At 39.9% G+C, this 20,178-nt stretch overlaps 1 protein-coding gene across 1 annotated transcript in view; it reads right to left on the bottom strand.

Annotated features, from left to right (window-relative positions):
• Nucleotides 1-4,122: 4,122 nt before the first annotated feature.
• LOC122809445 (palmitoyl-protein thioesterase ABHD10, mitochondrial-like) overlaps nucleotides 4,123-20,178 on the bottom strand; it is a 244,813-nt gene continuing 228,757 nt past the window's right edge. Inside the window, exon 5 of the mRNA XM_044080964.1 lies at nucleotides 4,123-5,524. Coding sequence (XP_043936899.1) covers nucleotides 5,183-5,524 — 342 coding nt within the window. The 3' untranslated portion in view covers nucleotides 4,123-5,182. The remainder of the gene's footprint in view (nucleotides 5,525-20,178) is intronic.

Here is a 20,178-nt window from a genome sequence, read left to right as displayed (position 1 = left end):
AGAACATCCATATCTTTAACATAGCTCCTAACAACAGCTGATGAATATGGCTAACAACTTCTGTTTGTACCATTGTTTTACAGGTTCAGTCAGAAAAAGAAGTGGTGTGTTCTCATAGAGACGGAGAAAGAGACAGTGTATATCTTTATTTATTTATTTATATATTCAGCTTTGTAACCAGAGTAGAGCACTGATCCAAATGGACCTATTTCAGTCTTAGCCTGAACAAATATAAATGACAGACAAGCAAGTTAACAAAGTATTATGAATACAAACAAAATGTTTTGTGCCAATAGCAATTAAATCAATAACCATAATAATAAAGTTCACAGTACAGAGGACAATAGAAAGGGATGTTTAGAGGAAGGAAGAAGAGAGTCAAATAGTGAAGGAAAAGAGCACAATGTGTAAAATATAGCAAAAGTAAGGTAAGGGCACCCAGACTAACTGTATATAAAATATATAGTGTGGAAGAGATGTCACATAGTAGTATAGAAAAATAATGTGAGAAAGACAAAGGTGCCTGACTGGTTAAGTAGAGAGTGGAAGATTACATGATTTATCCAGAAGGAAATAATTTGCAAATTGACTCGAATTTGAGGTGAAACTTAAGCTGAGCATGAAATGATGGCTACAACATGAGGTCTTTAAGATTAGTAGGGAGGGATTCCCAGAGTTTGGGGCCTAGGATGGCAAAGGCAATGAAGCCTCGTTCATTTGACCAGAGTAGTTAAGGCTTCTTAGATTGTAACTGAGGTGTCTGAAGAGGTTGGAGGCAAGAGAGTGACAGGGAGTATGTGTTGAGCTTTTAGAGTTGGGATCCAAAAAGCAGGTTGGCATGTTGAGCAGGTAACCATTTGGATTTATTAAGCATGATACAGTGGCACTCATTTCTAGGGGAGAGAATAATGAAATGGCAGAGTTGCTTATAGTTTGGATGGTGGAGGGGTTTTTCTTGAATGCTGCTGCAATTGGTGGAAGTCCATATTCAAGCCGGGCAAGTAGAATACCTGTGCCTATGGCATTCCTGTTTAGTCCCATAAATGTGAACATTTTTATAGGATCAAACTAGGAGGGTATTCATTTACTTCTATATTTGTTCTAGGTGAAAGTTCAGTGCAAGATCAAGTCACATACCAAGGAATTTGAAGGAGATGACTTGATCAATTGGGTTGTCAAGATGGTCATGGATAAGAAGTAATTGAGAGTTTTTCTGCCATTTATGGGAGGTACCAAACAGCATCACTTTAGTTTTGGAAGCGTTCAGCATTAGCTTTTTGTTATTGAACCATTTGATAAGGGAAAGGAAGTCAGCTTGTAGTTGTATAGTCGAGGAGGTCAGGTTTGGGTAAAATAAGATCATTTCATCATGATTCGGCATAAAGTAAGAGAGAGAGAGAGAGAGAGAGGTGATTGAGGTCATGTGGTAGTTTCTAAATGAAAATGGAAAAAAGGGGACCCAGAACGAAGCCCTGAGGGACTCCTTTAGGGGGAAGGATGGAAGCAGAGAGGGTGTTCTGAAACTGAACAGAGAAGTACTGATTGAAAGATAATTTTTTAAACCATTGAGCTGTATCTAGGCTAATTCCAATTTGTTAGGTGATCTAATAGAATGTTATGGCCAACCAGATCAGAAGCTCTGGTGAGGTCACTAAAGATGTCTGCAGTAAGGAGGCCTTTATCCATAGCCAGGAGGATGTTATCAGTAAATGTCCAGAGTGCTGTAGAAGTGCTGCTACCAGCCCAAAGCCATGCTGTTTTGAGGATAGTAGATATTGGGACATGTAATGGGTGAACTGATTGCAAACTAATTTTTCAAGGATTTTACCAAGTATGGAGAGAAAGGAGATGGGACAGAAGTCAATGATGTAGGCTATGTTAATTTTGGGGGGATAGGTTTAACCGTGGCTGTTTTCCAGATATCAGGCATGATGTTTTGAGTTAGGCAGAGATTATACAATTTGAAAAAGGGATGGGACTGTGAGGTCCTTGCATAGGAAAAAGAACTATGGAAGAATATTGTCAGGACCAGCAGGCAAGTCCATTTTTAGTTCTTTAAGGTAGTGGTAGTACTGTGTGTTTAGCTTCAGTTACTTTGAAATGGAAAGTGAAAAAGTGGATAGGGGGGTTACTGATGGAGTCAGGGATGGGAATTCTGTTGAAGTAGAAGTTGTAATCGGGTACTGTGAGGTGAGATGAGGAGGAGAGGGTGTTAGATGGATTTTGTACAGCCCATTAGGCACTTGACTTCTGCCCAGAATTGTTTTAAGTGAGTCGAGTAGGGATGACTATTGCTTTTTCATAATGTGAGTTTTATATTGCCAGACTGCCTGTTTAGGCAGATTTCTTACCTTAGTATAGTGTTGACTGGAGGTCGAGGATTGATGTTTTTTCCAATTATGCAAGTCACTGACCCTCAGACTGAGTAGGCATTTGAGTTCATACATGAGCCACATGCTTTGTACTGTTTGTATAACGGATTTATCACACTGAAGTCTAACAGTTTCCTTAAATGGTTAAATATGTTATACAAGATTTCCAGTTGCTGAAAGTAGAACACATCCTCATTGCCTCTTGTTTATTAACCATTCAGACATTGTCTGGTGTCAGAACTGAATAAACAGATTTACATTTGCTTTCAACAATTTGTGTGCTTGGAAGTACAGAAATACAGTTCACAGTGGAAAATTTCTTCAACTGCACTCCTTTGGAATTTTCTTACTCCATGGAAACTTGGGGTCCAGAAATTTGGTTTATTTCTCACAGTGAGTTGATTACATGAAACATTTAAAAGGTTTAATGTGCTACATTCATTCATGTCATTGATGAAAAATCCCTAAAGGTATTTAACTTGTTACTCTTCATGAAGGGGAGAAAGAGAAAATAGCATCACTTATATTGAAATTTAGGAATTATTAACACAGAATTTAGAAAGGCATTTCTGTTTATTCACCATTTGTTTTATTGCTAGATCACAAGGTCTCATAGAAATTGTAGATGCCTATGTTACTAAATTGAAGAATAGAGCCAATAACTGTGAATTTCATGAACTGCATGTAGTAAGGGAAAGGTTCTTGAAATTAGTGTAACCTTATCAAAAGAAATAGGCATGTACAGAGCAAGTGAAGCTATTAGTACACTTTTAAAAATAATTTACTGATAAAAGTGATGCATATGAAAGAGAGTCTAGTAAAAGGTAAAAAAATAAGTAATAAAGTGAAGCTGTACTGCAAAGGTGTAATGGGTGTGAAAGAGAGGGAGATGTGAGAATGTAAACCAAAGAAAACATGCAATTTTAATTCATGTCACCTATTAGGTATGATGATAAGAATAAGAGGAGTTGTCCTGCATTTAGTACATGCTGCAGAGTCTGAGCTGAAAGAAGCTATTTTGATAGTATATGTAAAAGCAAAAAAATTGTCCAGAAATCTTTTAATTTTAAACAGAAACATAAAATTGAAAAATGTGTGGGTGCTACTGAAGTGAAAAGACTTGCTGTAGGAAATGTGAAAATTACTCAAATTCTATCTGCCATTTCATCATACAGTCCCCCGAGGTTTGACACCAAAGCCATTTGGCTTCCTGTACAGCAATGTGCCAGTGTATTTCTTGGTTAGGAAGCTCTCCCATCTCAAAGACTTCTCAACTTACTTCTCTCTTTGGAGGCATCTAAAAGCTCCTCTTCAGATTTACACATAGACTTTTGGGAATACTCCCAAGTTATTTGTGGCTAACTGTAAAATCTCTTATTCAGTTCTTTCAAGGACTTGTGTTTCTAGGGTCAGGAAAGGCTTTAGTGTCTTCATGCATTTGATTGTTATATTAGAGAGGCCTACATCTAGTGCATGTCTAAGTATTATTCCTATTTTATGAAGCTGGATACATTTTGTTGTGGTATCCTCCGCCTCTGAGCCACTACTGATACACATATCTTATAGTCTACATTTAGCATGTGTATACATCTGAGTCTGCATGTCCTCCCTGTGGTTTGGTGGGTTTCCTCCGGGTGCTCCGGTTTCCTCCCACATCACAAAGACATGCTGTAGGTGGATTGGACAGTCTAAATTGGCCCTAGGTGCAAGTGTGTGTGCCTTCTGTGGAAGGTTGGGTGCCGGGCTGGCAACTTGACACCGTAAAACTCCACTGCCAATCATGAGAGGACAGGTGATCCGCTGTGGCGACCCCTAACCGGGAAAAGCCGAAAGAAGAAGAAGACACATCTGAAGAATGAGGGAAGAAAGCATTCTGAGTATTAGAATCAGCACTGAATGACCTAGATATGTGGCAAGGGTGTCTCAACTTAGGAGGCATTAAAACCCCGGTAATTATGGGATTCAACTGACTGCTTGATGAAGTCTATAAAACTTTGAGATGTACTCTGAGATCTTCAGTGTCTTTGTCCTGACTCACAGTTACATTTTTTTTAAAATGAAATGGGGATTGCTCTTCAAGTGTTGACTTTGATAACCATTTAGGTATTTTCTCATCTTCTACATAGGAATACAAACACACAAAAGGAAACAATTATGTGCTACTTGTATAAAATACCACAGAATGTCTTGTGACTTTGTGTATCTGAATCTGAAGGCATTTAGTTTATCAAGTGTAGGACTATGACTCACATTTATTTCTTTCTGATCTGGCTTTTATAGTCAAGTCATTAATACAGTTGTTAGGTGATGCAGTAAAGATCAAATATTCTATCTGATAAAAAGAAAAATCATAGAAAGATGAGTCCATATCTTGTTCCAGTTATACCAAGTGCTTCAAAGCAATCCACATAAATGTACGGAGGAGGAAAGGTATGTGTCTGTCACAAGAACAGAAGTACTCTATGACATGTTACTTTTTCTGAATGAAAACTAGTTGGAACATATTTTAAACAGTGTGGGTTAATTGGCAGTTTGTATTAAGAAATCTGTTCAGTTAACATTCATTTTATAGTTCACCTACATGATGCCGCTAAGGCTGTTAGCCTCTTTTTTTTCTTACTGCCCTACCCTGCCTGTACATTCTGTAAATATCCTCACATAGAAGATTTCAGTCTTCCAGCAGCTTGTATCGAGATGGACTTGTAAGTCAGTGGTTGAAGGGAAAGTCAAATGCAGGTTCAGCCATTTTCTGCCACTGTCTTCGGTGGGAATGCAAATGAATAATACTTTGGAAATTTCTGATATAGGAGTCATACCTTCCCAGCCACTTTCCCAATCAGGACTTGTACTGTGGCCTTCAGAAGTTCAAGGTCTGTCTGGTCTGATAAACGGTGATCTCCAGTTTTGCGCAAGATAACGTCAACATCTTTGCTTGCTAGTTGTTGTGCCAGTTGCAGTGAGGTTTGCCAGGGAACTGCTTCATCTTCCATCCCATGAATTAACTGCACTGGGCAGTCAACAGGAATTGGGTGATTCAGGACACAATGTTTCTCTGCTTCTTTAATAAAGTCATACTTCACTGGGTAGAATCCTGTATCACTGTAGATGGATGGCAACTTAAATATCCCAGTCTTCTCAACCTCTTGTTTTGTCTACAGAAACAAAGTAAATAAAACAAAATTCATAACCGTTATTTCCTCTCAGTAATCTCATCATTATCTTTGACTAACAACAAATGGCCTTCTGACTAAATTAAGATGCCAAGTGTAAATAAGCATGCAAACTGCAGTTAACCAGTCCACAAATGCAGACTGCCTAATTGCAAAGTGTAGAAATTGATGTAAAAAAAAAATTGATGTTGGTTACAAAGTGTACATTTAAACTCCTTTGGAAGAAATTTTATGTATATTATGTGTGTAAAAACATTTATTTTTGGAAGAATAGAACTTGCAAGTAGATGCTGGACATACACCTGCTGCAGTGTGCATACTAGAGTTGGGGAGGCAAAGGACTGCAACACTTGTACAAAATTATGTAGAAAAAGAAGGCTAAATAATCTGGAAATGGCCTTGCCTAATTGCTGCTGAATGTGCTATATTACCAAATGCCTTCCACCAAAGAAGAAAGAAGACCTGCTTGGCTTTTGGCCATCTTCCTTGACAACTGTAGCATTCTATAGTGCTTATAAAAAGCTAGTCCATGAAAAAAAACACTCTCAAAGTGATTGCAGAGAGAACATTTATTTACAAGGATAATAAAAAGTGATTCCTTGTAATAAAACATGAGGAATAACATCAATCCAGTCTAATTACAATAGTTCACAGTTGTAATATTTCTTCATATACAATTTTTTTCCAAAACAAAATAATACTTACAGTCATTAGCATTATCAGCAGGCTTTCCACAGGCTGGATAACTTCTGTAAAGATTGCTGTAGATGGTCAGATGGCGTTAGAATTTTACTACTGCCAACCAGTTGTAAGGGAAAGGGAAGGTGGCAGACAGCTGGGGGTTTGAATCCCATAATTGCCATGTACTGTGAATAGCCACCAGGACTATGATCTCTTGAGTCACACAACCAGTGGTGGATTAAGTGTACCATGGCCTCTGGGCTATTTTCAAACCATAGGCTCCCTCTACACACGTTTAGGGCCATGCATTAATGGATTTGTTCTTTTGGATTCACCTCCTTGATTGTTTTAAATTACATTTTTTATTTAATACAGCATTGGTTTTAAATTTGTAGTTCTGAAATGTTTTCCATTAAGCAATGAAACAAATTGCATCAACTAGAAATGTTGAAAGTACAAATTTCAGAATATTTAATCTGTAAAAAGACCACTCAAAACTGCTGTCGTAATCCAGCAATATCCATACTCCTTAATTATGGCCACTTTATTGATGTTGTACACATCACCTGTGTGACTGTGATACATATAACCACAGAAAAGTAATCTAATTTGCTTTACATAAACATCTAGGCATGAACCCTTGAGGTACCCTCTGCTGCATGTGAGATTAGCCTCATGGACGCATTAGAGATAGACTGTAGGGTGGCCAATCTAGAGGAAAAGGTTTTCTGCTCCTCTGCAAAGACCAACTTATGACGTTTTTTTACTTTATAATCTCAGTAAGGTTATTATAGCAATAACCCACGCCTGGGTGTGGGTAATGCTGGATTTACCCACGGTTGGTGTGGTTTGGTCACGAGGGAGAAGCCCGAGTTGCCAAACAAAGCCAAATGTGGGTAAATCCAGCATTACCCACACCCAGAAGTGGGTTATTGCTATTAATCAATGACATTATTTAAGAAAAAAAAATTTACTTTTGTTAAATAATGGCATTGTATAATGCCTCCTTGCTGCCCTTCCGCAGCTGTCCAGTATTCTGCTGCAGTTCTGATGTACTGCGCATGCGTATGCCTACACAGTACATCAGAACTGTGGGCAAAAGCAACGGAGAAAGCAAGATCTCCGTTGCATTTTACAAACTGTTTTCGCTATGTTAAATGGGTTTAACATAGCGAGACAGCTTTACAAAAGCAAGAGAGAATCTCCGTTGCTTTTTTTAAAGCTGTCTCGCTATGTTAAACTCGTTTAACATAGCGAAACAGCATGAAAAAAGAGTTATAGTAATGGAAAAAGTCCGGGCGACCGGACCTTTTTCCATTACTATAACTCTGATTTACAACGTGCACACTGACCAATCAGCGTGCATGTTTTTGAATATTAATGGGGGGGGAGTAGTATAATCATTTTTATTCAGTGACATGCCCCAAATCTAGTAATTTTAGCCACATCGACTGCATCCAGATTCTTAGATGTCTGTGTCAAAAAATTAACAATAATGACAAATGTACACTATTAAAAATTTTCTCACAAACACAGAGTAGCTGTAGTAAAGTGCTCTGACTTAATTCATGCACACTACTCTTGCAATTGTGCAAAGGCAGATTAGACTGTTTAAAAATGACCATATAATGAGAGCATATGGTACTTTCATCCAAAGATAGCCTCCCACTGCCACCAGCAGTTATGATAACTTTGACTGTGTACACCCCTTATTTTTATGAACTACATGAAATTGTATAAAGCAGATGAGCATCTCACCATAAGACCCAGCCATGTGCACAGTTTAAATGTAAGAGTATTTATGATGAGAGCATACGTGGTACCACCTGATAAATGCTAAATTCAATATGCAGTCATTGCCGAAATAGAAATCACCTGAATAATTCCACAATAAAGCAAACTATTACGAATGCAGATGCTGAGGTTGGCAAATTGCTTTGTATTTCAGTGCTTTATGAAGAAATGCAGTACCTGTTGCCCTCAGAGAATACTTGATCCTAGATTTCATTAAAAAACTGGTATGCTGCTGATATTGCTATAACAATTCCTGAACTAGATCAGTTATGCAATAGGGAACATCTAGCAAAAACCAACTACAGATACTTGGCTCATTAGAGTTGGGTGACACCTCTAGGTGTTTCTGCAGTTACATCCTGCTCACATCTCTAGGTATCAAATATTGCTTGTTCATATTTTGTATTAATAATTTTGAACCTGTGTTATATCCTAAGTAGTAAAAGATACCACCTTAAAGGTTACACAATGGCAAATACATCTGTGTTGCTGTTTGACCTCTGCCTAGTTCAGGTAAAGAGATTTTAATTGGTGTTCATATAGCATTTGTTTATATTGTCATAAATTTCATCTTTTTTCTAAATATCTCAACAACCAAGTAGCACAGACAAAACTCTCAGTTGGAAGAACAAAATGCTGCTAACAGGATGTGTGTAACTTAAGTTTTTACTGAGACATTGTAGGTTGTTTACAGAATATTACAAACTTAATAGTTACTTTTACTGTGACTTATAAAATCCAGTTTAAGACCTAGAACCTAGAGAATACTACCACTGTAAAAATAGTTTGTGCTGAAGAGTTTGCCATTTCCACTTCCTTAGGAGCTCCTGTGGTTCCAGAGATATGAACATTTGTTAGAATCAAATTATGCCCTCATATTTCAATCAAAAATCATAGGCTGCACCCACTGGAAGTTACAGTGCAACCTTACAGAGCTCCATTGGAGGGAATGAGTTAGTTTACTGGCTGACAGATTCAGTGCCAACTTTACCACTCCCCCTCCAAAGGACCAGTCACAATACCAGTAGATTACCAGGCACCCACTATTACTGCTGCACAGGTTAAAACAGCACTGTCCAAGGCCAAGAATACAGCTTTTATGGGATCTGACAGTATCCCTGTCTGTGTTCTACATGAACTACAGAGTGAACTGGCACCTTACCTGTGTGCCCTGTTCAATCACAGCCTCACCTGAGGCTTTGTCCCTACCAAATGGCACACTGCTGTAGTCATTCCTCTTCACAAAGGAGGAGTGACTACAGACCCTGGGAACTATCACCCCATTAGCCTGATGAGTCTGATATGCAAAGCTATGCAATGCATCATCATGGACCTAATAAACAAGGATGTAGGTAATCTCCAAACTCTGGATCCCACACAGCTTGGTTTTGTGAAGGGTAGATTATGCCTGCCCAACTTGGTCGACTTCATTATTCAGTCACCACAGCTGTGGATGAAGGCAAGGTGGTTCATACTGCCTACCTTGATCTGGCCAAGGCCTTTGATACCATTCCCCACTCAGGAATCATAGAAATACTCACTAAGCTAGTGTCAACCCCTATATCACTAGGTGGGTTGCAAACTGGCTCACAGATGGAACCCCCACAGTATGAAAGTAGCTGACTCCAAGTCAGACTACCGACTAGTCACGAGTGGAGTCCCACAGGGTTTGGTCCTGGGTCCTCTCCTGTTTGATATCTATTTCTCAGAAGTCCAGGCCAACATGAAAGAACTTTGGCTGACAAAGTTCGCAGACAATTGCATGTTGGGAGCTATTGTTAACTCCCCAAGTGATGTTGACATCCTACAGAATGGCCTCACTGAGACCAACGACTGGTGTCAGAGCCATGGCCTTAAGCTCAATGCCAAAAAATGTGTCATCATCCCCTTTGGGAACAACCCAGTTCCCATGAATTACACACATCAATGGTAGTCCACTGAATACAGAAGGCATTATAAGAGATCTGAGAACACAGGTTGACAGCAACCTCTGTTTTGATCACCACATTGCCACTGTGGTCAGAAAGTCCTTCTATCTGGCAAATCTCATTACTAAGGGTTTTGCATCCAGGAAGAAAGACATTGTCTCCCTCTACTCTTCCCTCAGGCCAATCATCAAATGCAGTGCCTCATTTAGCATGTACCTCACTTGACACCTGTAACAACTGCAGGGGCCGCAAAAGAACCTCACTTGACACCTGTAACAACTGCAGGGGCCGCAAAAGAACCTCACTTGACACCTGTAACAACTGCAGGGGCCGCAAAAGAACCTCACAAAGAGGATTCTAGGCCTTAAACACTTGTCCTATATGAACAGACTCAAAAAAACTCCCAACTATTCTCTGTCTCATATCTCCTACTAAGAGGCGATCTCTGCTTGACTTACAAACCCATGTCTGACCTAGCTCTGTCAGAAATGCTACATCTAAAGAAATCCCAATGCCTCCACACCAGATGCTCCAGAGACCTCAACCTAATTAACACAATCAACAGAATGTACTGGAAGGACAGGTTCAAAACCCAGAGACTGCCCATGCTATGGAATAGACTTCCCATACATGTCAAGCAGAGCACCTTGTCAACAGAAATCTTAATGAGTGTATGGGAAATAGAAGATTCACCCCAGCTCTACTTGACAGAGGCACTGGGAACTAAGGTCGGGTGGCATGATGCCAGGGTAATCCTATGGCTAGGCTTCTAAAGGCCCCAGGCCATCAGCCAAGTCCACACCAATGAGCCTATGTAGTCCAGAAGTCCATTAAAGAGCTTAGCCCAAATTCCCAACTGCCCCACAGCATTGTCTGGTTAAGTAACCTGCTCAGGGTTACATAGTAAGTAAGTAAAGGTGGAAAAATTCAAACCCTGCACCCTTGGCACATGAAGCAGCTCCTTAACAACTCCGCTTTAGTCCTTTGGACTAACTGCCAGACTGTATAGCAGTTTTTAACTAAATGCAGAAATCCTTTACCATTCAATCCTGTAGGGAAAACCACAGTAATATGAAACAATGAATGTATAAAGGATGCTGAAGATTATACATTTCTGATCAAATCCTGTAGGGAAAACCACAGTAATATGCAACAATGAATGTATAAAGGATGCTGAAGATTAGACATTTCTGATCACTCCAAATAATGTAGACTGAGCTGACGAGTGTCGACCCCTTCACAGTTGCTGCAGGCTGTAAAGAAGTTACTGAAAAAATATGTTACTAAAATGCAACATGTTTAGACTATATTACAAAGTCAAGGCCTAGTAATTAACTAATTTGTGCTTTAATGCAACGAATAAAACAAAAAAAAAATTGAAGACAATAAAAATGCTGCAGCTAAATTTGTGCAACAACCTAAAAGTCACACCAAGATCAAAAATATTAATGCATACAACATGCTGGATTTTTTTTTTTTTTTTTTTTGGGGGTAGTAGCCTGCATGCTTGCAGGATACCTACATCTCATATTTGACCTCCCTGTCTTACTGATGTTACTAATCCTAGCATTATTTCTAGCACATATATCATGAAACTTGGTGTTCAAAATGAGTATGTAGTGTAGAACAGAGTGCTCATTTTGTACATTCTTGCATTTGTCTGCAGTTTTGGCTACTGTCACTTGCATATTTTATGTGGTTCATTCATATGAGATTCCTTGTTTCCATTCATTGTGAACTGTTTTGCATGCACTGCATACCACGCTATTCTGACCCTTCGGTGATCATGCTGTCTGGGTCTTAGAATCACTTGCACCCTGCACGATGCCACTGTCTGTAGTAATTTGAGCCATACAATACTCTACATGTCTATGAATCCCATGCTACATTTACAAACGCGGGGGGCCATGATGACTTCCATTGCCATACTTCTAAACTTTTTCCTTAAACATTAAAATACTAATATTGCATGAAAAGAACATACAACCATACCTATCAACTGCCCAGATTTGTGACTCTTATTTTTGGCCTGTTCCTTATAAAATTTTTTTTTTTTTTTTTTTTTGGCAAATCACTGAAGTCTCAAGCTGCAAATAATGACAAATATTCAAGTTTCAGATTTCATATCCTTCAGAAAATACATGATAACACAAAACCTTTTATTCTAGCAACTTTTAAGTTTATAAGAGTAATATGTAAAATGTGTCCCTATTTTTGGACTTTTGTCCCCCCCCCCTTTATTTTTGGCTTTGTCCAGATTTCTTATGTTTAAGAGGTTGGGGGGGGGGTATCCATACAACATGAATATCCCCACTGGTAAGTGTGGTACTATTTAACAAAAAAGATTATTCTCATGCCCACTCCAATATCCTGGGGGAATAACAGTGTATAAACATGTAACATCTGGTGCTACTATGTAAATGTTATCAAGAAGTTGTCACATATCAATAGGTATCAGTTTGTGAAAAACTCCATTGAATATCTTTTGATTAATGGTAGTACCATTTTTTTTTCATTTCCCTTGCTGTCTTCCCTATTCTGTGATTTCATTGTTACATTCATAAATCTGGGAACAACACTGCTGTTTCCTTTTTAGTGGCCTTTTTTGATGATGTATTTTTCTCTAAATGTGAAGGATTACAGAGGGGTTAAACAGACTCCACTATCCATTTACTCTTGTATCTTTTTCTTTTATTGTCCATGATAACTAAAGATGACAAAGAAAAATGTGCTTGTTTTGACTCATTTTTTCTTCATTTTTTAAATGTTAGTGTATTCAGATTTTGCTTGGGAGCATAAGGGTGGATTCTTGAAAGTGTCCATGTTATAGATTTGAGTTAAAGGTTTTGTCTCTAAATTTGGTCTTGATAGAGTGAAGGATGTATGTAATGCTTTAAGAAAAACAGAGAAAAGTCACGCACTGCTCCTAGAGCTTGTTTTTGGTGATTTAAAGCATAATACCATATTTTAAATAATAGAGAGAGATAATTTAAAGATCTGATGGCATACATTTGTCTGTAGTAGCCATATCATTATCAGATTACATAAAGTGCAATATCGCACAAAGGTTGCACAGTGTATTTCATTGAAATAACTTTGTTAAAATATAAGGCAAAACAGAATATGAGTTTACGTAAATATATAGCATTATGTAGTGATAGATAAATAGAAAATAGAGAATGGAATGGTCCACGGCAATATGCTTACTGTAGCCACAAGTAAGAGGTCACACTTGAAAAGAGTTAAGGGAGCCTCTAATATAGTTAATATATTTCCTCAAAATGGCCAATTAAAATGCATCAGTATGCAATCGATGATAACCGCAGGCTATTCAAAACCATAGTAAAACAAAGAATGAATGTAATTGGATCTAAAGAATGGTTTCCTTCTGTGACTTAGTTGCACCATGGTGATAGGTCACTGGTTTCTGTATTGAAAATATGATTGGTTAGCACTTTCTAGCTTAAGAACTTGACTGGCTAACATGGACTTTATATTTATTTGGCCTGTGATTAACCTATGAAGAAATATGATTGTAGGGTGCTATACTTCTGGATATTCCCACTATGGATGTGATCAGCTCTGAAGAAGGGTTTCCTTTCATGTCATAGTTGCACCATGGTGACTGATTGATGGTTTTTGTATGGCGAATATGATTGGTTATCATCTCCTAGCTTAAAAACCTGACTGGTTAATATGGATTTTACATCTGATTGGCCTGTGATTGCCATACTTCCTGAAACCCTTGGTATGAGTTCAGTGATTCAGGTGATTAGTATTGATTGGCTTGTAACTTTTATATGATAAACGATTGGGTATTATCTTTTTGAATGAATTTTCCCCTGTATTTGGAATTGTTACTATGTGAAGCAATTTCCACAAATGGTATGAACGATTTCAGTGATTTAGAAGCCTACTGATGATTAGCTGAAGATCTTTGCATGACAAATTTGATTGGATGACCTCACCTTATGGAGATGTTTGATTATATTTTTCCATAGCTGGAGGCCATTTTTTATAGTAGCTTTATGAATGAATTTGAAACGTTTTTAAGAATTATTTGATTGTTTCTTTTTTTTTTTTTAAGTATGAAACTTTGTGTATTAGTTAACTAATTCTGAAGAAGGATTATTGTAACCCAAAAGTGCTTATCTTGTTCTTTTAATGTTTATTTTATTAAAGTGTTATAGTTGTATGCTCTTGGTTGTGATGGTGATACTGATTATAGGTTCATAGGTTTATACTAGGCTATCTGCCCTAAGGCATTTATAAGCCTAGCCCAAATTATTGTGGCTTACGCCACCCCTTATATGAAAAAATACTGTGCCCATTAGTTTGTTGTGCCTCTGTCCAGCAGTGACCCAGAGATGATTCCCGGGGTAAACCTACGATCTCCCATCCACAGGTCTAGATTTCTCTTGAACAGAGTCAGCGAGGTGCTCTGCCTCACATGGACCGGGATTTTATTCCACAGCATAGGGAGTCTCTGAGTGATAAATCTATCCCTCCAGCACGTCCTATTTATATCCGTGCTAAGGTTTAAGTCGCTTGCTCTAGTGGTTTTGGTGGATTTGGATTTTTGAGGTGGAGCATGTCCATTAATTCCGGGTTGGACATGGCCTTGTATGTCAGGCACATGTCACCTCTGAGCAGACGGTATGCGACTGAATAGAGCTGGAGTTTCTTCAATCTGGCAGCATATGACAGATTTTGGAGTCCCTTTATCCTTTTGGTGAGGAACTTTTGGGGTCTCTCCAATTGCTGCAGATGTCGGGTGAGATACATCCCGAATGGGGCATTGTACTCGATCATTGGTCTGATAAGTGAAGAGTACAGGGGAACAATGACCTCACTAGATCTGGATGTGAATCCCTTCATGATCAGGTGGGCAATGTAGAAGGTCTTTCTAACCACTTTAGCAATGTGAGTGTCAAAGAAAGGCCACTGTCAACCTGGGTCCCCAGGTCCCTGATAACCTCTTCTGTGCTTAGTGGATTGCCACCTATATGGTAGCTTGGGGTTACCTTGTTTTTCCCGAAGGGTATGACTATACATTTTTGGCGTTTAACTTCAGGCCATGGCTCTGGCACCAGCTATCTGTTTCCGTGAGTCCCTTCTGAAGGATATCCGTGTCCGATGCACTTTCCACTATGGCACCCAGTTTGCAGTCATCTGCAAACTTTGTCAGCCAAAGTCCTCCCATGTTGGCCTGTACTTCTGAGAAGTAGATGCCAAACAATAGGGGCCAAGGACCGAGCCCTGTGGGACACCACTTGTGACCGGCTTGGAGTCTGACACAGCGCCAGCAACTCTGACCCTGTGGGTTCTGTCCTTAAGCCAGTTTGCAACCCATCTTGTGACATATGGGTTTACATTTAAGCTGGTAAGTTTTTCTACAATACCCGAGTGGGGTATTGTGTCGAAAGCCTTTGCAAGGTCAAGGTAGGCTGTATGGACTGCCTTTCCCTCATCAATGGCCTTGGTGACTATTTCAAGAAGTCGACCAAGTTCAAAAGGCATGATCTTCCCTTGACAAAGCCAAACTGGGTCGGGTCCAATGTCTGCAAGTCCCTATATCTTTGTTTATGAGCTCCATTATGATCCTCTCCATAGCTTTGCAGACTAGACTTGTTAAGCTTATGGGCGGTAATTACCAGGGTCCGTGAGGCGCCACCTTTGTGGAGTGGGACCACAGTTGCCGTCACGCCACTCCTTGGGCATGTATCCTGTGGTAAGGCTGAGATTAAACAGCTGCCTTATGTGCGGGTTTAATTCCTCATTTAGCTCGTGTAGCACACAGCCGGGGACACCATCCGGTCCCATTGATGCTGTGTTTTTAGCTTTAGAGAGAGCAGCTTTCACCTGCGCATTTGAGATGTCCGGGAGGCTACACTCAGCTGGGATAGTTATCTCTCCTTTAGGGGAGAGGGGTGAAGTTTGCACTGAACCTGTCTGCCAGTATGTTGGCAATGTCTGTGGGTTCAGTGATTTTTGTATCATTTTGGACTAATTCTGAGCATATCTGTGAGTTTCCACCCAGGTTCCTAACATAGCTGAAAAAGGCCTTATGATTGTCCTTTGAATCCATGGCAATTTTTCTCTCAAAATTGGCCTTAGTTGATTTTATGAGTGCTCGTATTTTTTACTAATAATGATCAGGGTGACTTCCCTTTTATGGATTTTGTTCTATCATGTAATAGCTTTCTCCTCTTATTGTAAAGTTTGTTAATGGCTGGGGTCCACCAGACTGGACGTTTGCCCTTTGTGGAAAGAGTCTTGGTTTTATTTGGGATTGCCTGATCCATGCAGTCCTGGAGGTGTTCATAGAAGGCATTTGTAAGGGCTTCCATAGCTTGGGTTGTGGTTTCCTCTGACTCAGGGGCCTTGAAGGATACCACACCAGTCTTGAGTAGTGTGAAGTTTGCTTTAGAGAAGTTCTTCACTATGGTCTTTTGTTTGGGGTGGGGCGGGATGTGGATTTCCAGTGAGATTAGTTTATGATCAGATCTCACCAATGAGGGATATACTTCTGGTGTGGAGCATTTTGTCCCCATGTTTGTGACAATGAGATCTAGTATATTTTCTCCTCTCGTGGGAACAGTGACTAGCTGTTCCATGGCATTTGAATTTATGAACTCCAGGAACCGTTGGGCTAGAAAGTTAGGGCTTGAGTAATGTTCCCAGTCTATATTCGGGTAGTTGAAGTCACCCAATATGATGGTGTTTGGAGATACATTTATACCCTCCAGTGTCTTCAGGAAGGCTGTGTGGGGTTCCTGAGTTTGAGAGGGTGGCCTGTAGCATGCTACAAATTGTAGAGCAGTTTTGCCTATGGTTAGTTGCACCTGGATGGTTTCCGAAGCTTCATGCGTTGCCACCAACCTGGAGGTGTGAGTATCCTTTATGAATATGGATACACCCCCTCCTTTTGTGGAGTGGTCCGGGTTTTGGGGCCGGAACGCATGATATGAGGTAAAACCTAATAGTGCCGGGGTGCTCTCAGGAGCCTTGAACCAGGTTTCATTTACAGCACAGACATCGATGTTCTCCATACTGAGAAGGGCCTCGAGTGCGTGCATTTTGAGATTTAGACTTCTGGCATTGAGCAGCATTACCCTCAATTTCTTCCCATTTTTGTTTTCTAGGGTGGTAGGTTTAGAATTTGAGCCTTGCCTAAAAAGGCACTATGGGGTGGCAAGAGCCTTAGCCAATATCCGAATCCCAGGGTGACAGGTGCAAGCCGTCCCTTGCGAAGCAGCGTGGCTTGTCAAGCATGTCATCCCAGGCAGACAGACACTGGATCCCCTTTGAATGACACCAGACATTAAGCCAATTGTTAAAGCTGATCATCTTGTCTCTATATTGTGGCATCATTCTTGGTGAAGGAAGGATACTGCTCAGGGTTAGGGTCATACCTGCCTGGGCTACATAATCAGAGAGCTCCTCTATGTCTCTTTTCATGCAGTCCAGGGAGGTGCGTCTCAGGTCGTTCACACCAGCATGGACAATGACTGTGTCATATTTGTACTTGCTGTGGAGTGACCCGAGTGCTTGTGTTACGTGGCGGATTCTAGCGCCCGATAGGCAGCTTACTGTGACCCTCTCCTTGTTCAGCCTGGTGAGTGGGACGTCAGTGTGTCTGACTATGGAGTCACCTATGACAAGTATGTTTGGTGTTGTATTTGGCCTTAAGGGCTGTGACTGCTTTGCACACTGCTTTTGTGGTTTATGTGTTGCTTGTGGGGTGTCTTGAGGTAGCAGTTGTTTGGGTGTCTGCTTTGGAGGCCTCTGCTGTTTAGGTAAATTTTACTCAGAGCCTCCGAGTATGTCTTTGTGTGTTTATGTGTTTGATTCAGTGGAGTGGTAGCATTATGTGAGGCTGGTTTTGTGGTGTGTGTAGTTGCCTTCTCCTCCTGTCTGGTCTTGCCAGTCCTGAGTTGAGAGAGCTCAGCCTCCAGTTTGGCTAAATAGCTGCATCTCTCAAGTATTTGTGTTATGTGGGAGGAGGAGAGGGTTGTCTGTGTACATGAGGCAGTTATAACATTGCCTCAAGATTCCCAGATTCACCAGCTGGACCTGAGAGGAGATTGACAACTGACCTTTGGACATGCTAGAATAATATTGGGAAATCCTTAATTGAAAACAAGGGCCAGTGGGGAGTGAGGGTGTAGTGCTTTTAATTTTTAGTGCTGACTTATATAATTGCTTTAGTGAGCAAGTGCCAGGTAACTTGAGTGCAATGTGTTACAAGTAACTAAATGCAAAAACGACAAACAGTAACTTTCTTTCAAGTGAAACAAGGAAATAAATACAGTAAGCAATGCAGATATCACTAGTGATCCACAGAAGCTGAGAAGTTGCGTATTAGGTGAATTAGCTTCCAGGAAATAACAAGCAAACAAACAACAAGCATATAAACAAAGCTAGATTCAGTAGGCCTGGATCTAGTCTATGCTAGAGCAAACAAGGTGAACCAATTTCAGTAAGATACAGTTCAAATATTCAGGCACTATAAACCTTTAACCAGAAAATTCCCAGCTCAGAAGGGCAGAGTCCAGCCTCTTCTCCCACAAGAGTGCAGACCACGAACCTTCTTAATGTAAAATAACTGGCCTGAAGCCCAAGTGCCTAAACCAGAACTAATACACTTGGACACTGGGCTCTCAATCAGCAGTTCCCAACTTAGAAGGATGAAAGCTACCTGTCCTGCCACCACAGTGCTTGCCACAAACCTTCCTAATGTAAAACAACTGGTCTGAAGCCCAAGTGCTTAATCCAAAAGACTTGAATGATAGCTACACTTTAATCAAGTTACAACCAAGCAGTAATAAATACCATTGAATACTTTAGAGAAAGTCTGGATTAGTGCTCAAGTTACACAAACAAAGCTAGATCCAGCAGGCCCGAATCCAGTCTATGCCACAGCAAACAAGGCGCACCAACTTCAGTAAGAAACAGTTCAGATATGCATGCACTATAAGCCTTTAACCAGAAATTCCCAGCTCAGAAGGGCAGAGTCCAGCCTCTCCTCCCACAAGAGTGCAGACCACGAACCCTCTTAATGTAAAATAACTGGCTTGAAAGCCCAAGTGCTTAAACCAGAATTAATACACTTTTAGAATAACAGACACTGAGCCCTCAATCAGCAGTTCTCAACCTAGAAGGATGTAAGCTACCTGTTCTGCCACAACAGTGCAGACCACAAACCTCTCAGTGCAAAACAACTAACTGGTCCGAAGCCCAAGTGTTTAAACCAAAAGGCTTAGAATGAGTTACACCAAGCAGTAATAAATACAATTGAGTATTTTAAGATGATGCAAAAGTAAAAAGAAGTAGGTAAAAACACAAGTACAGTAAAAGCAGATGAATTTTTTTTTTTTTTTTTTTTTTTTTTTTCTGAACAAGTGCTGAGATCAAAGAAACAGATTGGCTTCCCTCAAACACAGAAGGGCTTGGGGGCTCAGAAGCCTACAAATAGTCTGTACCACTTAACAAGAAAGGTAGGAAATAAGCTTAATTTTTTTTTTTCTATTTCCCAGATGCTCTCTTTGTACACAGTAGGAGTGCCTGAAATCAGAATATGATCTCACTGCACTCAGTTGAGTGAGCAAATGAGATGGGCCCAGAGGCAGGCTGAGGGGCGGGCAGTTTCAATGCCACTAAGATTAACACCAAAACAAAAACAGGGCGGGTGGGTGGGAATAACTGAAGAGCAGAATAACCAGTTAAAAATTCCTTCAACACTCCTTCATACACAGTTTAAATCAATTTAAATACTGTATTTTTTAAAAAAAGTGCATAAAAGGTACTTAAATTCTCTTATACGTCCAGTTGAATATAACCAAGTTTTAGCTTGCCAAGCTGAAGTTTTAAAGCAGGAATTATTTCACATGCACCAGTTTAAATATGCAAGGACAGGAAATCAATGAATGTGGCTACCCCCACACCTGTAATTACTAGCAAATAACAAAATTCAGCCAACACTAGCTTTTAGTTCAAGTTACTGAAGAGCAGAATAACCAGTTAAAAATTCCTTCAACACTCCTTCATACACAGTTTAAATCAATTTAAATACTGTATTTTTTAAAAAAAGTGCATAAAAGGTACTTAAATTCTCTTATACGTCCAGTTGAATATAACCAAGTTCTTAGCTTGCCAAGCTGAAGTTTTAAAGCAGGAATTATTTCACATGCACCAGTTTAAATATGCAAGGACAGGAAATCAATGAATGTG

The sequence above is a fragment of the Protopterus annectens genome, chromosome 8.part0, assembly GCF_019279795.1.
Source record: "Protopterus annectens isolate FY-2018-M chromosome 8.part0, PAN1.0, whole genome shotgun sequence".
Classification (NCBI taxonomy): domain Eukaryota; kingdom Metazoa; phylum Chordata; order Ceratodontiformes; family Protopteridae; genus Protopterus; species Protopterus annectens.
This window is presented reverse-complemented; position numbering and strand designations above follow the sequence as displayed.